At 40.3% G+C, this 15,097-nt stretch overlaps 2 protein-coding genes across 10 annotated transcripts in view; one reads left to right on the plus strand and one right to left on the minus strand.

The window, feature by feature from the left end:
• Nucleotides 1-15,097, plus strand: part of mdfic (MyoD family inhibitor domain containing) — a 216,173-nt gene that overhangs the window by 168,011 nt on the left and 33,065 nt on the right. The window lies entirely within an intron of this gene.
• Nucleotides 2,584-15,097, minus strand: part of tfec (transcription factor EC) — a 59,333-nt gene continuing 46,819 nt past the window's right edge. For 3 of the 9 annotated variants that reach the window (XM_067582207.1, XM_067582206.1, XM_067582211.1), the window contains 7 exons: nt 10,661-10,915; nt 9,779-9,880; nt 7,631-7,751; nt 6,568-6,624; nt 6,359-6,434; nt 5,297-5,444; nt 2,584-3,878 (listed from right to left, as the gene is read on the minus strand). In XM_067582207.1, coding sequence (XP_067438308.1) covers nt 3,372-3,878; nt 5,297-5,444; nt 6,359-6,434; nt 6,568-6,624; nt 7,631-7,751; nt 9,779-9,880; nt 10,661-10,915 — 1,266 coding nt within the window. In that variant the 3' untranslated portion in view covers nt 2,584-3,371. Of the gene's footprint in view, nt 3,879-5,296; nt 5,445-6,358; nt 6,435-6,567; nt 6,625-7,630; nt 7,752-9,778; nt 9,881-10,660; nt 10,916-11,539; nt 14,526-14,551; nt 14,895-15,097 lie in introns of those variants that run through there. The other 6 variants (XM_067582215.1, XM_067582213.1, XM_067582210.1 and 3 more) reach the window with 6 other exon arrangements.

Consider the following 15,097-nt stretch of genomic DNA (forward strand, 5'->3'; position numbering starts at 1 on the left):
TCTTTTTTGCTTGCGTTTGCACACAAGCACATGTTGATTAGGCTTGTTTGTGTGCGCACGAGTGTGTGCGGGGCCCTGTGCGTGCAGGCTCCAAAGTGAGTCACCTCGGCGGGAGGTGATTAAGAGTTGCCAATGGCAGGCTCGACAGGTGAGTGCATTGTAGCACGCTGGCAGCTGTGGCATCTGTACAGGTGACAGCTTCCCCTGCTCAGTGGTGGTGTCAGTGTTGGTGGGTGGCAGGAGGTCTGACGACGTTGTTTTGGTGACAGAACGACTCCGCTGTGAGGTTCACGACATCACTTGCCTTCTTTAGATTTGTCAGTTTATACTAGGAAGTATACGGGGCACCATGGACTCAAGCATATACTGCCAAAGCACTATTCCATACATGAAAATACTGTTTGGTAACTATTGGTAAAGACTAAAAGGCATCAAGGAAGCTGGGAAGAATTATTTTACTTTATTGGCTTACTTAAATAATCCACAACTGTTTTCTGTTGTACCACACTCCTGCATGGGGTTTCTTTTTACTAACAAATGGCACAGTGTGGTGCGTGATGATGATGAACCACAGCCCATTGCTGCCACCTGCTGTTGGAAATATGATACAGCAGCAGTCCTTTCATCCTGGGAGTGAGGTAATTCTTTAAGGGAGACCATTTTGCTGTGCATGCAAAAGTAACACAAAAAGGAATGGAAAGATTATTTTACAAGGTGTACAGTTTTTGCAGATATTGTAAAAAGCCGGAATCCAATAGGTTTCTCATGAAGGAGATTAGGTAAAGAGTAGAGGAAGTGACGGAAGAGGGAGGTTTGTAGGATTACAAACTTTCCCAAATTTGTTTTACACGTTCATAATGTATGTTCACCTCTTAAAATACGCAGCTAATGTCTCTAACATAAACGTGTTATCGGATACCCACGCTGTTTTCTCAATCCATCAGTTCCTGTAAGTCTCCAAACCGTGGGTTGATGAACTGTGATATTCCAAATAAAAAGTCGCTTGTTCTGATGTCACTGTTGCCTCATCCGACCACATTTCCTTTTGAAGCCTGCGCATAACTGGCCTTGAACTTTGCCCATGATAGCCTTTGATATGGAGAGAAATGAATTAGTTAGGAAAGTTTAATCTGACTTTCCTATTCAGAGTAGAATGCTTTGTCTCCTGAGGCAGCCTCAAAAGAGTTATTTGAATGTGTGTGGGTAAGTTTGTAAAATAGGTGCTTATTTATTTTTTATATTCTGTCAATACTCTCATTAAGGTTAAGGATACTCTTTGCATTATTCTACTCCAGGCTTTGACTTTCATCAGTTCCTGTGATAGACTAACTGGATTTGTATACTTTTCCTAAGTTAAGTAATACAAGAAAGAAGAAAAATCATTGAAAATCAAAATGTAAATTGAGCCTTTTGAAATTTAATTTCGGTCATGCAGACTCTTTCTTAGATACTCTTCATGTTTTCAGCATAATGAAAATCTATATTTACCTTCCATAACTGCTTTGGCCAATTACCCGTAAACATCACTCAACACTTTGTAGTTTGAGTGGCTGTACTCTGTAATGATTGATTGGTTCAGCCTTATTTGCGGCTGAAGAGGAGATGCGAGCGAGGAATGTTTCGATTTCATTACAGAGAAACAGACGCTAATAACACTCTAAAACATTAATTCATGAAGGCTTTGATGAGAAATCCACTTGGGAAGTATTGGCGTGTTTTTTTTAAGACTGGTCTGTTTGTTGTATTATTAATGCATGACTTCAAGATTAGAAAACTACATGTTGATGAATGATTTTTTAACACTCAGCATAATATATAATCTAGACAAAGCAATGAGTTTTTAAGACTTCATTAGTTTTTCATCACTGCGTCGCAAACAAACTTCAGGAAACTTTATTAATGAACGGATCATATACCTACAGTGTGAAAGGACACATCTCTTCATCCTGCTTACCTCAAAGGAAACTTCAGCGAACAGCTCTCGTTGCAACTCTTTATCCCTCGCCATTATTCATCCTCAAGGGCTCATCAGCTCACAGTAGGCTCATCAGAATTATTACTCCTCCTCTACTTGTCTTTATTATCCAATTTCCCTCCTCTCTCCTCCTTTCTGCCACTCATTGCCAATCAGGCATCTTGTAAGCCGGCCCTTCACCTATGAAACTTTTTCAGGCTCTGTTTACTCTTTTTAGCCCAGTCCTAGACCAGCAAGATCATTTTGCACTCAGTCCACCACCGGCCAAGAATTAAGATTTAAGTACAAGTGAACGTTTTCACAGCAAAGTAAGAGCACTGTTGTTGTTTGAGTATGACATACACTTCTAATGGCCTTTTTTACTGAAAAATCTTGGTATTTTCTCAAAGATAGCTGGTAACTTGTGCATGGAATTTTCTAAAGGTGTTCAGAATTTTAGAAATATATTATTACTATTTTCTAAATTTAAAGGAATATGTGTAGCATTTAGGAATTGAACTGTAGAGGTTTTTGTCATGTGTGGTGTACGATTGCAGACCTTCAATACGCGATGTCTTCACCGAGATGACAACAAGAAGCCAAAATCAAGCGTATCAAAAAAAAGGGGTTTATTATATTTTTCCCACCCCTACTAAGAATAAAAAAGGTAACATGTTAGATAATAATATATATCTTTTTTTATGAATACATGGATTAAAACATATATAAATACATAAACACTTATATAACAAAAACACTGAAAAGACACAGACAAGACCGACAACATGTTAGGCATAGCGGTGAGTACATCATGTTACATGTTCGTATCTTCTTTAAGACAAAACCCGGGTGTTTGAATAAGGCACATCACACAATCACAAACCTGACTGCAATTGTTTAAAATCCTTTTGCAAAATAAAGGACTGTTTGGGCAGGCTTTCAGTGATTATTCTGAATATGTTACAGTGTACGGCTACCACAGTGTTTACCAAAAAAACAGTAGACATGGTCATTTATATAAAGGCCGATAAATGTCTCCCTTTTTCTTATGAGTCTGTTTCTGCTCTGTCCGGGAGGCAGAGATACATGTTTATAGTCTATACTAAAGAGCAGGTGGAGGAGCAGGAGGTCCAATGGGCTGTTTCTGGTCCTGCTGAGATTTTGGGCCAATTGAGCTCTAACACCCACCTGATCAACAAGAACTACACACTTTATGTACAGGTGGCACTTTAAGGGCACTGTCAGGTGTGTCAGCTGTCATTGAAATTACTTGCAACCCTGGGAGTGGTCATTAATGTATGTCCAGAGCCATCAGTCCATCTTTTAAAAGCTCTGTGTATATGCCCTTTACCACTGAGGATTACAACCGTGTTGTCACAAGGAGATAACAAGAGTGTGTTTCTGTAGAGGGCACCCATTATAGGTCGTCACCCTCTGCGGAGCTGAAGCTGCTCCTGCGGCTGCTGTCTTTGGATGCGGCTCCAGGTGAGCCGGCCGAGAGGAGCGGGTCGGTGCCAAATGGCGAGAGCGGGTCGTCCATCAGGATCTCGTCCAGCCGGTGCTCCTCCTTGAGCGTAGCACTGAAGAAGTCTGTGAAGTGGGACAGCGGGTCGGAAAATGTGGTGCAGCCATCAGCACCCGTGATGTGATCCTGCAGCCCACCGGTGGCGGGGATGGATGGCACACCAGCTACCACGGCTATCCTCTGGAGGTAGTCGCTGTTTGGGTCCTCCTGGTAGAGGGGCGGCTGCTGGGCCTGGGGAGACGACTGCTGTTGTTGTTGTTGTTGTTGTTGTTGTTGTTGTTGTTGCTGCTGCTGCTGCTGCTGCTGTTGTTGTTTGAGGAGATGGGAGGACAGTTCAACTGTCCCCAAAGCTGTAGCCATGTTTGGGAGCCCATGTGCTCGTGCCTGGATCTCAAGCTCCTGGTAAACAAAAGAAAAGAAAACACAAGTTAAAGATGTATTGTAATCTATTATATCTTCAGTTGCTCATTGTGCGTCAGTCTAGATAAGAGCTGAATAAATACTTTAAAAAATGTAATTTCCTCAGTTATGAGTAGATCTGCCATGACTGTATAGTGTGAAGTAACATTGGAATAATCCACACCACACTTATTCTAGTCTACTCCACATACTGAGGTCAGGTTGGAGTGAGCTACACTTGGGGAGTTTGGGTGTTGACACTGTTCCCATACATCTTGTCACAGATTGTATGAGAAGTGTTGTCACAACTAAGTGTCATCACAAAACCCTGTTTGACCTTTTGTTCCCTTTATCCTCAGTGATGGTCAGTGTTTCCTGGATTGTTTCGTCATCCTTGTAGATTATTACAGATTGTATGTTTTTCCCAACATTGGAGTAAAGTCAGATAAACCACAATCTGTTTGTGTGTGATTAGGTGTGCATGCGCTCCTCTGTGCATGTATGCGCCATGAAGCATATAAGCATCTCTTCTATTAGTGCTCATAATTTAATTCTGACCTGCTTTTATTTCCTCTGAAAGAGCTGAGGTCTTTCTCTTTATTCATTAGGTAATTAGCACTGAGCCCTGTGAGATGGGGGGGATGGAAGGACCTCATGTAAACAACAGTGGGGGGGATCTAGTTTTTAGGTTTATGGGTCGAAAAGATTTTTGGGGTGGAAATTAGTTAACATTGTGGGGTTGTAAGGCTTTGAAGGTGGAAATTAGCATAAGTGTGAAGTACCTGATCTTTGACATGACCTCTTGTATGGATGAGGCTGTTAATAAATACCTCACTAAAGTGAAAATGGAGGCTTACTTGAATGCTGAACTGGGACTGTATGTGCTAAAACATTAGTAAGACATCAGTGAGTTGATGGCCAACTCTTTGTATTAAGAAGTAAACTCATATTAGGAGGTTTGAAAAGACATCACGTTTAAGGCTGTGTACTTTTCACAATAGATTTTTAGGTCTAGTCAAGTCTAACATAGTTTATTACCAAGCTGATAAACATCCAGTTGTAGTTCAAGTCTTAAGTCTTAAATTGTAAAATAATCTTAATTTATAGGTCTTAATCTGCCTTGTTTTCAGGTGTTTACACTTTCCTCAGACAAGTGCAATGGCACCAAAAAGAAGTGCACTGGTATCTCAACTCATATTGTGCTTGTGTGTTTGTTTTTTTTAAAGAATAAATAATATGTTAAGAATAATATTTTTTGTATTTTAACAGTAAAGATACAAATTTATAAGATGAGGAAGTTCCTCATAAGATCTGCTTTTGTCTTTTTTTTTCTCAGTATTATGATTATTTGCTTTAGTTGTGTGTTTTATCACCCTGTATGTCATTTAAAACACACCAAACACAATCAGACTTCATACCTGGATCCTCAGCAGCAGTCTCCTGTTCGCTTGCTCTAGCTTCTTCTGACGGCTCTCCAGCTCCCGAGCGTGCTGCTGCTCCTTCTGCAGCCACCTTATGTACTCCACCGAGGCCTTCAGGATAGTGCCTTTGTTCCAGCGCATGTCGCTGCAGAGAGGAGAAATGTAAAAGATAACCTTTTACACAGAACCCACTGATGTCGGCAGAATATCCTCCGCAATAAAAAAAAGGGGGGGGAAAGTTTTAACACAGAGGTTTTTTCCCTTTTATGATATGAATAAGAAATGGTGATTTACATGGGGCAATTATTCATCCTTGGACATTACATGGGGACACTGAATGGGAATTTTAATAGAATAATTAAGTAGCTATGTGGAAAGTCCATTCTCGTACCTCCTTGTTCGGTAAAATTAATCCTCGAGTAAAAATAGGTGAGGGAAAATGAGCTAAGTAAAAAGACAGAGGGAAAAATGGAGCATTGGACCTAAGGTGCTAGAGTGCAAGTCATTCTTTATTGCTTTTTAAAAAAGGAAAGGTACTAAAATTGTCCTTTTCCACATGAGTGAGACGTTGGTCTGATCAGAGCTAATAATCTCTTTTATCCGGCGTTAATGGCACGACGACAACGCTAACCTTCCATTTAAATTTGAGGCAAAGTTCAATTGCGAAAGATGGCCAGTGGATTTCAATTCAGCTCCATATTCCATCTCTGTGTTCCAATTGTGCTTCAAACTTTGATTCAAATGGTGTTGCCTGCTTCTTTGCATTTGACCCTCTCCTCATCATTCATGCTTCGAGCTGAACTGCCGAGACCCAGCGAGAGGATGTACAGCTCTTGGAGCGTCGACTACAATGGAAGTTCAAGTGCTCCCTTGAAATATGACTGAAATGTGCTTGAGTACTCATTTGAATTCAATGAACAACGTTTAGAGTGTCTTTGTGCTTAGAATTTAATATTCCAGTTTCCCCCGCCACACAAGTTCTTGCATTTGTTTCAGTGACATAAAGTGAAGGGAAGCAGTGCATTGTTTCGGAAAACATATTCAGATTTTTCAACTTACGGGTCATTCGACTTTGGTATGAGTGTCCCCAGCTCCTTAATCCTGTAGTTGATATTGTATCTTCGCCTTCTTTCAACTAAGCAAGCAGAACAAAAAAAAAAGAACAAGAGACGATTAGAGCATTGTCAGCTGCAGTGCTAAAGGCTAACCATAACTCATTTTTAGATGATAAACTGTGACGGAGTTGAAAGGCAGCGGGAGACACTTACTCAAATTATGGTTGTCTTTTTTCTGTCGCTCTTTGGCCATCACCCTTGTGTCGTGTTCTGTCAAAAAAATAAATCACATAGGGAAACGGATTGATTAGCAACGCACGCTAATTTAGAAACTGAAAGACAACGAACGCAAAACACCACAAAAGGTCTAGTCAGGAGACACACAATCAGTTGTTTTGAGGGAGTTCAGTGCTTGGGTCAGCCAGAATGTGGACTTTCCATGCATTAGCCTATGCCACAGACACAAGTTTGACCTCCTTATACACACACTGAAAGAGCCCAATTTATTCCCTCCAGCATGTCTGCAGCTCATTGTGAAAAAAAAATGGTGACCACTTTTAAACTATTTACTGTGTAATTAAGACAGTTTAGCAAATTCACTAATCTGTCTTGGAGAGCGACAAAAATGCCACTGCATCCATATTTGTATTCGCATTCTTCCAAATTACATAATTGGGGACCTGAGATTGGATTTCCCAATTTGTCTCTGTTGATTCAATCAAGACAATTTAAACTCTGTGTAACAGCCCATTGTCCTCTGCGCCTACACTCAAATGAAACAGATGGCAATTTACTTATTTGCCCGTTGAGAGTGAAGGGTTCTTCAGACATCCTTTCTATTTCCTAAATCAATTAGGCTTCTTTGCTTGATGCATGACATTAATAAGAAACGTCTTAAAGGGTCCTCTGTGACGAAAAGTCTACACGTTTCTACAGCCTATTAACGGAACCAATGACAAGCAGGACAGTATTTGCCAAACATTGGACAGAAATCAGCTCACACATTTGTCTGTTTGTCTGACACACGTAATTGGACACACACAACAAGTTGCTGTTTATAGCTCACACAGGTACACTGTGTTCTTTTTAGTATGCCACCCAACCCAAATGAAATAGTTGTTGAAGAGAAATATGTGTAATTTTTAGAATTCCCCAAAAATGCCTATTTCTAATATGTAGAATTCAGTGTGATTTTTTTTAATCTACAGCAATGTGAGCATGTGATAACTCATTAATTAGTTAGTTGTTTGATCAGTGCTATGGTATGAGTTCATACCTGTGTATTCCCTTTTTACAGTGAGCTTTGTGGGGTTAGATGTGGGACTCATTCCACCATTAGGGGCTTTCATACCTTGTTCACCCCCATAGACGTCCAGCATGCTGCTACTGAGGGACACCTAGGAAGGAGAGAAAGAAGAGGGAGGAAAAAAAAAAGAGAGAGGGTCAGTCAGAGGGGAAGCATACAAGCACATTTGCATCACACAAACACACACTCCTTTCACATTTCAACAAAAGCCACAATACAAATAGTTGTTTTTAGCTGTGGCTTTGTTTGGCTATTTAAACCAAAGAGGGCAATGAAAAAATGACGAGGTGAGTGGAGTGATCAGAGGCTTGCAGAGAAGGTTGTCAGCCTTCAGGCCTCTCGCTTTGGACCTCCCAGCAGGGAGTTGTAGTACCCACATATCTCCCACAGCAGGACAGATCAAATCCAGTGCTGTGGTCATGAATTGCTGCCATGTTCACGTTGCCTGCTGCATGTCTTGCATCACAAAGAGTAAAAACTACTTAACAAAAACTAGCTGAAATCAGGTCAATGAAGGGTTGTCGTCCTCCAGCCTTACTTCATCTAACCCTGACCTCCAACCCAGGCTTGCTGCTCTGTGAAGTTTGGTTTGACCAGCAGACATGGTGCCTTGATCTGCTAATGCCACCATTTTCAAAACCCCTCCACTTGAAAGTGCTCCTCACACAGAGATGTGCTCTGTGTTGAAAATAGCATCCCATTAGATGAAAAGGCTAGCTAGGTCAACTGCTTGAACAGAGGCAAAACTGTTTTCCTATGGGTCTCTTCTTGTCTGGGAAAGCATGCATCAGTTCTGCGATAATGACGCCTTTTCACGGACTGGGGAGATGTCAAGATATAGCGTGCTGACACACATGTGTGTCTAATTCGCATTTGTGTATTTATGGGAAAATGCTACAGAAGCCACCATGGATTCCAAGATGCGCACAGCCAATTTTATTCACGACATGTGTGTCAAATCTAACTACTAGACTGGTGACTGTGATAAGGATGCATGTCAAGTCAAGAGATGGGAGGGAGCGGAAAGCAAGGGAGGGGGAAAAAAAAGAGAGGAGAAGAGGAAACAAAACAGAAGAAACTGCAGACATTTCAGATATCTGCAGCTGGTTAGCATGTGCAGTTTTCTCTCATTATCTCACCAAGATGGTAGAAAAGGAGGAGGAGGAAGAGGAGGAGGGGACAAAAAGTGCTTATCAAAATGAAAGATTGCAACAATTCCCTTACTACTCCTATTGTAATCACTTCAATCCCTCTCCCGTCTGTGTTCCTGGATGTGTTGACACGGCGAAACGACGTGATGCATCGTACTGTATGACTAATTAGGATGAATTGATCCATTTAAGCATGGTATCATTTCTGAACAAGCCCATGGGGAGTGTATGCATTAGCCCAATCCAATGGCTCAGTAACTCTCTCCAACAAAATCTTTCACCCGCTCCACTGTTGCGCTTCTCTCCTCATTTGAAACCTACTGGCTCGCCCGTTTCTCCTCCTCTTCCCCTCCATGCCTTATCTTTTCCTCCCCCCTCTCATTCCTTCTCTGTCACAGTATCTTTTGTGTTTTGCTCCATGTCACTTTATCTGTGTGTATGATTCTTTGTCTACCAGACTATCTCTCTCTGTATTTAAGGAGATAGGCCAGATTCCCAGTGTTCCCACCCAACATCTTAGTATTTGTAAGATACTTCTTCTTTGTTGTCATTACGTATAAGCCTTTATCCACAAACATCCTTCTTTTTAACTCAATCTGCATTGTTGATCTTGAGTAATGTGAGAAATGTTGCTAAGCCTCGATGAACTTTGACTCATCTCTAGACTTAAGCTGACCTCAAACTAAGACAGGTCCCCTTTTTCCCAAGCTAGTCGAGCCTGCACCTAAATGTTTGAGTGGAGGAACCTCACTTTCAGGTCCCCATTCAACTTAAAAAGAGAGAAGTCATTAGTTAAGGAACTTAACTTGACAGAAACGTAATCGCAAATAATGTGAACAGGTTAACAAACAGAAGATATATTGCAAAAATCAATACAAAAGACCTTCATACCATAGATAGTCTGTAGCAGTTTAGACAGTGTTAGTCTGTAGCTGTTAGGGCAATAGTTAATGTGATTGATACTTACATTGTTTTGCATTATGATGTTAGACTCCATGCAATCCAAGCCTCCATCATTGAAACCGGATTCAAGACTAATTAGGTCATCAATAACTTCATCCATTGGAAACTAAAAGAAAACAGTAATTTCAGTGTACTCATGGACAGGCTTATGATGTTTGTAGCAGAATTTCAATACTGTCCAAGTCTGATCTTTTTAAATCTCAACATTCAAACCAAAATAGACACCAGAGAGGGGAGGGACTGCCGAGAGACTAATCCAATAACAGACAAGTCTGCCACCATGTCTGAAGTTAGTCAGCAGTGTTTGTGGGGGGAAAAAACATGCATCTGTTATCAAACTAGTTTCGTTCTTTTGGGGGTTCTCTCATCAGAGACTGCATGTCTGAAGTTATTGATGAGCACATCAGAGAGAGAGGGAGATCAATAATGGCATCACTTTATTTAGATGACTGGTTGGAACTACTCTCTGAATTGTTCAGATTAAAACCTGATCCAGGTTGCCATAGTCTTTGATGCTTGTGAATTAGAATATACTTGTTGTTGACTGTACATCCAAATAAAGTATCAGCCATGATTCATCTCTCTTAATGAAAGAATGTAGAAGGAGTGAGACAAATCACTTACAAGAAGTAAGGAAGCATGAACACAGAACTGAATATTGCTCTTGACTGGAAAGTGTCAAGAGTGTTGACAGGGAAAAAAAAATGTTGCGAAATCTACAAAAAAAATAATCCACAGTGTATGATCCAGTCTGTGGTTCAAACATTGGGTTGCAATTTCACTCTTTCTATGCAGACTTTAAGTTAACTCAATTTCAGTTCCATATATTCAGCAACGTCATTCACATTCAGAAGTTCTCGTTCTCCTTTTACGTAGGTCCACTCACCTCACTGTCATGATTTGCCATTGTGAGCAGGGTAACGGGGCTGTTGGGGTTGCTGCTGTCGCTAACAGAGGGCATGTGTCCATTCCTCATGATCGGAACGGTGGCCAGTGGCTGGCCTTGGGCGTGGGGATGCGGCACGGCGTGGCCCCCTCCAGCCGAAGAGGCCAGCTTAGAGCCCAGCGTCAGGTACTGCTTGACAGGTTGGTTCTGGGTCTGATGGAGGTGGAACTTAGAGTTCTCCAGGTGGTTTTGTACCTGCAGTAAAAACAAATCATACATAACTTCAGTTAGTTCACTTGATAGAAATTCTGTTCAGGATGTGGGAGTGTGCACACACCGTGTGTTTTTCACACCGTTGTAACAGCACTGACTAAGAGCATATGCACAGGAGTTATCCGAAGTGTCTGTCAGCTTTGCGAGAAGATGATGTCATTTAATACACAGAAATAGTTGCGAGTGATAATTTTCCCATTATTAGTCACACACGAAGAGCATATTTATGGAATTACAGTGCTACCGAATTTTGTAAAATTAAATGAGTAATGTTTGATGTGCTTTATGAGAATTAGGACTCACACTTGAGGCCCTTTCTCAAGTAAAGTATCATCATATTCCGTCATTTTAGTATCAGTCTCTTAAAATGTGGTCAATAGCAAATGCTTTTCCCCCAGCACTAAACTGAGGTTGAAAAACAAAATGCAGAAATTGCTTCCATATTAACCTGCTATAATGCATACCTATACATGTAGCTAGTAGTCAAGATGCCAAACCATTAATTAAAGCCTCACAAATCAGTTACGTTTTAGAAACAGGATTACACAGTTCAACAACACATTTCACCAAGCAATTCAGAATTTTGCTGAACATTGATATCCTTACATTTGAAGCTCTGGTTGCGTCCCGCATCGTGTAGTAACTGCAGTCAGTTAAGTGTGGCATTCTCAGAAAAGCAGATAATCTTCAGATTGGTGTGTTTGGGTGAAGCAGCAGGACAAGTTTAGGGATCCAGGTCTGCTGCTGCTATCCTGTTGGTCTGAGTGTCTGTCCCTGCCAGTCCCCTACCAATGTCTTATAAAGGGCCCTAAGTGAACTAATTAGGCCCAAAGCTGGGAGTAAGCCTTTATGTTGCGTAGCATGATAATCACTTCAAACACTGGACTGTCAGATCACCCAGGGTTTGATCACTGCAGGATATCTGCCTTTAGTGTCTATCACTAATTCATTCGGACCGCCCTTTTCTGTCTGACTGACCAATCAGTGGTCAGCTCTCAAAGTCCTCTGCTGCCTGCTCCAGGGGTTGTGGCAGCACAATTGACCCTTGTTCCCCAATGGGGGTTTTAAATAACTCCTCTAATGCCATTTTTAACCAGGCTTTTTCTTTCATTCACGGGTTTCAGTGTAGACTGTTTAGTATTATCAGTCTCCCAAACAATAACTGCAATAAAGCTATTTTGAGGTTTTTATTACTGTAAACTGTGGGCTATTTTCAGAGGAAACATGTCACCTAAAAACGTTTAATTTACTTACTGGCCTAGGGCTCACAAAGTACCGTACTGTTGTGACTTGCTCTATTAGTTTATGAGTTATAAAGTATTTTTGTAGGATCTAATAATAATATATGTATTTTTATGGTTTTATAATGTTGGTCTTACCATTTTTTGATGGTCTTGTCTGTGACTCAGATTTTTTCATACTTCCTCCCAAAACTTCTCTATTCACTGGACAAAATAGCATACTCTATGGACTCGCTTGAGTTCCTTTATCAGTAAATGGATACTTTTTCCATGACATACGTCAGCTAATCAATTGCAAGTTGAGGAAACTCTGATGAGCAAGAGTGCTGGCGTAATGGCAGATTCAGTAGACAATGCAATATCACTTGACCTAATATGTGTAACTGGTTGAAAGGTTGATACTGAAAAATAATTTATTTTTCATTATGCCATCCATCTGCTCCCATATTAATAGTGTCACATTTAGAAAGCAGGTGTCCTTCATCAAGCAAAATCACATATAAAGAAAGTATTTTTTGCTGAACAGCAACCACTGCAGCTACTAGGATACTGCTACAGTAAATGCTAAACAGAAGCATTTAGCTAAAATGCTAAGCTACAGTAACAGCAGCACAAGTGGAGAAGAATCATAAAGTCTGCAAGCTCACTCAGTAATGTCCATTTTACAGTGATATTTACCAAATGTTTGCAAAAATTTGCTAACTATTAGCCACCACAAGCTATTGGTCATATCAGACTGAATAAAGCTGAGGCAGCAAACCCCCTGAGTGTATTCACAAGAGCAATGCTACATTTTTTACAATGAGCAATGAAATGTTCTATGAATAAAATGTCAACTAGCACAACACTGCTTAACCACAGGAACTTTTAGCTGTGGCATCTTTGGAGTTGGACTTTATATACTAAAACTCAGCATTAAATTCTCCTCGTCAGCTAGAGCTGCCCTTATTCACCACTCATCCACCTAACTAAGAACAGCCTCATCACAATACTCAACTTGTCAGTAGTCACTGAGAGCTCTTATCTGACTTCTCCAGGCCAAACAAGATACCAGTTGTTAGCCAATCAACATTTTTTTCCACTACGGATAGCAAGAGAGATGCCAGGACTGCTACACACCACATCTGCTTTGTGTGACAGCAGATTGTCCTGGTTTCACTTCAGCTTTCTCACTACTGTAAATGCCGGAGACACGCTTGTTATCCACTTAAGGGAATCTGATTAGATTTAAGAGGTAATGGTGCTTCAGTCACCAAGGCCAACCTTGACAATGGCAGGCCTGTGCATGTGTGAAGAGGACATGCTGAAAATTATCAATGCCCACCATACACATGGGAGAGGAATGAGATAAAAATCTAATCAATCAAGGCTCAAGTCTGGGGATTGTTGTAACTATTCTGATGTTACAGACACTTCAGTTTTTCTCTTTCTCAGTACTGCTACTTGCACCTGCTACAACAAGTGAGGTGTTTGAGGTTACTGGTCGAAGAGAGGTCACTGGTTCACTTTCCATTTACACACATTTGCACAGTTATTCCTGACATGAAATCCTGCAGTGGTGTATCAAAGCCTAAAAATTTGAATTTACTGATATCAAAGCATTGATATTAGTCAACGTATTTGTTGATTTTGCTTTTCTAGGCAGCTGATAGTTGTGCCTATTTGATGCAACAACATTTTAATAAATGATTTTAATGTATTTCAGTTGTGAGCATGTTTGCTCCATTTAATAGTTTTAGAATGTTTGAATAAGAAAATAATATTAGTCCCGTTTGGTTTTGAACTTACTGTCTTCAGTTAGAAGATATAAGCCGATAGTTATTAGGGGATTAGCTACATCCTCCTAACTTCATTATCTTAATTAGTGACATATAAATCACAAAATTACGTGGTCAGAACCAGACAACGCCCATTATACACACACGCACACATAGACCCTCTTTCTCAATTAAACTTTTCCTAACTCTTTCTCTAATGTAATTTGAATACTTGCAGTGATTTCAACAACACATGATTGCAACAGGTTAATCGAATCCAGCAAATAATCTACTCCTGTGAAATCACATCACACTAGTTTTTTCCAGCAGTTATACAGAATGAATATCTGATTCATGCAAGCAACTGCATATTAACCATATCATATCAACCATGTAGCTCCAACAACAAACTTCCATACCCTGTATTACAAGATGCACAATATATTTCCCTGTTAATTAAAATCATGACTTCACCACCAAAAGATAAAACACAACCATAGATTACAAACACACACACTCAATGCAAAATCTTTCAGTTCAGTCCAGTTTGAAATATTCTTTCAAAGTATGATTTCTCCTGGCTCTAACTGTGAGATGTGTTTAATAGTGGTGTGATTTACCTCAAAGTTAAAAGGTGTATTTCTTTAGTCCCACTGAAATGCTGCATTGATAATGACAGTGTAACACACAAACTCGCAGGTGTTTCTTCTAAAAGCAAAGCTCTTGCCTAACTCAGTTTCAGTCTTGCCCAAGTTCTCCTTTCACTTCAGAAAAATCCAACTAATTATGAAACACTGGGTGATGGTGACATTAACTGGCTGTACAAATTATGGACAAAACCTAGTAGGAGGTGTGGATTCATTTCTGCAAAACGCTGTTTTTTTTTTTTGTTTTTTTTACAACACATTGACACAGTTACGGAATTCAGAGTGGCAAAGCTCAATTATCTTTTCCTCATCTTGAATCTACGGAGATGAGATGAAAGTGGAACAAAAAACCGTCTCAGACATGCTTACTGTATTTTTGCTGAGCCTGCTAACCAGTAAACAGCTGTAACCACACACCCTAGATTGTGAAATGTTAGGGAAGATAAGACCGGTATAGCAAACTGATCACCAAATTTGCATTCCACAGTGACTATTCAGTTATTCTGGTTGTAAGTGCAT

The sequence above is a fragment of the Thunnus thynnus genome, chromosome 23 (assembly GCF_963924715.1).
Source record: "Thunnus thynnus chromosome 23, fThuThy2.1, whole genome shotgun sequence".
Lineage (NCBI taxonomy): Eukaryota > Metazoa > Chordata > Actinopteri > Scombriformes > Scombridae > Thunnus > Thunnus thynnus.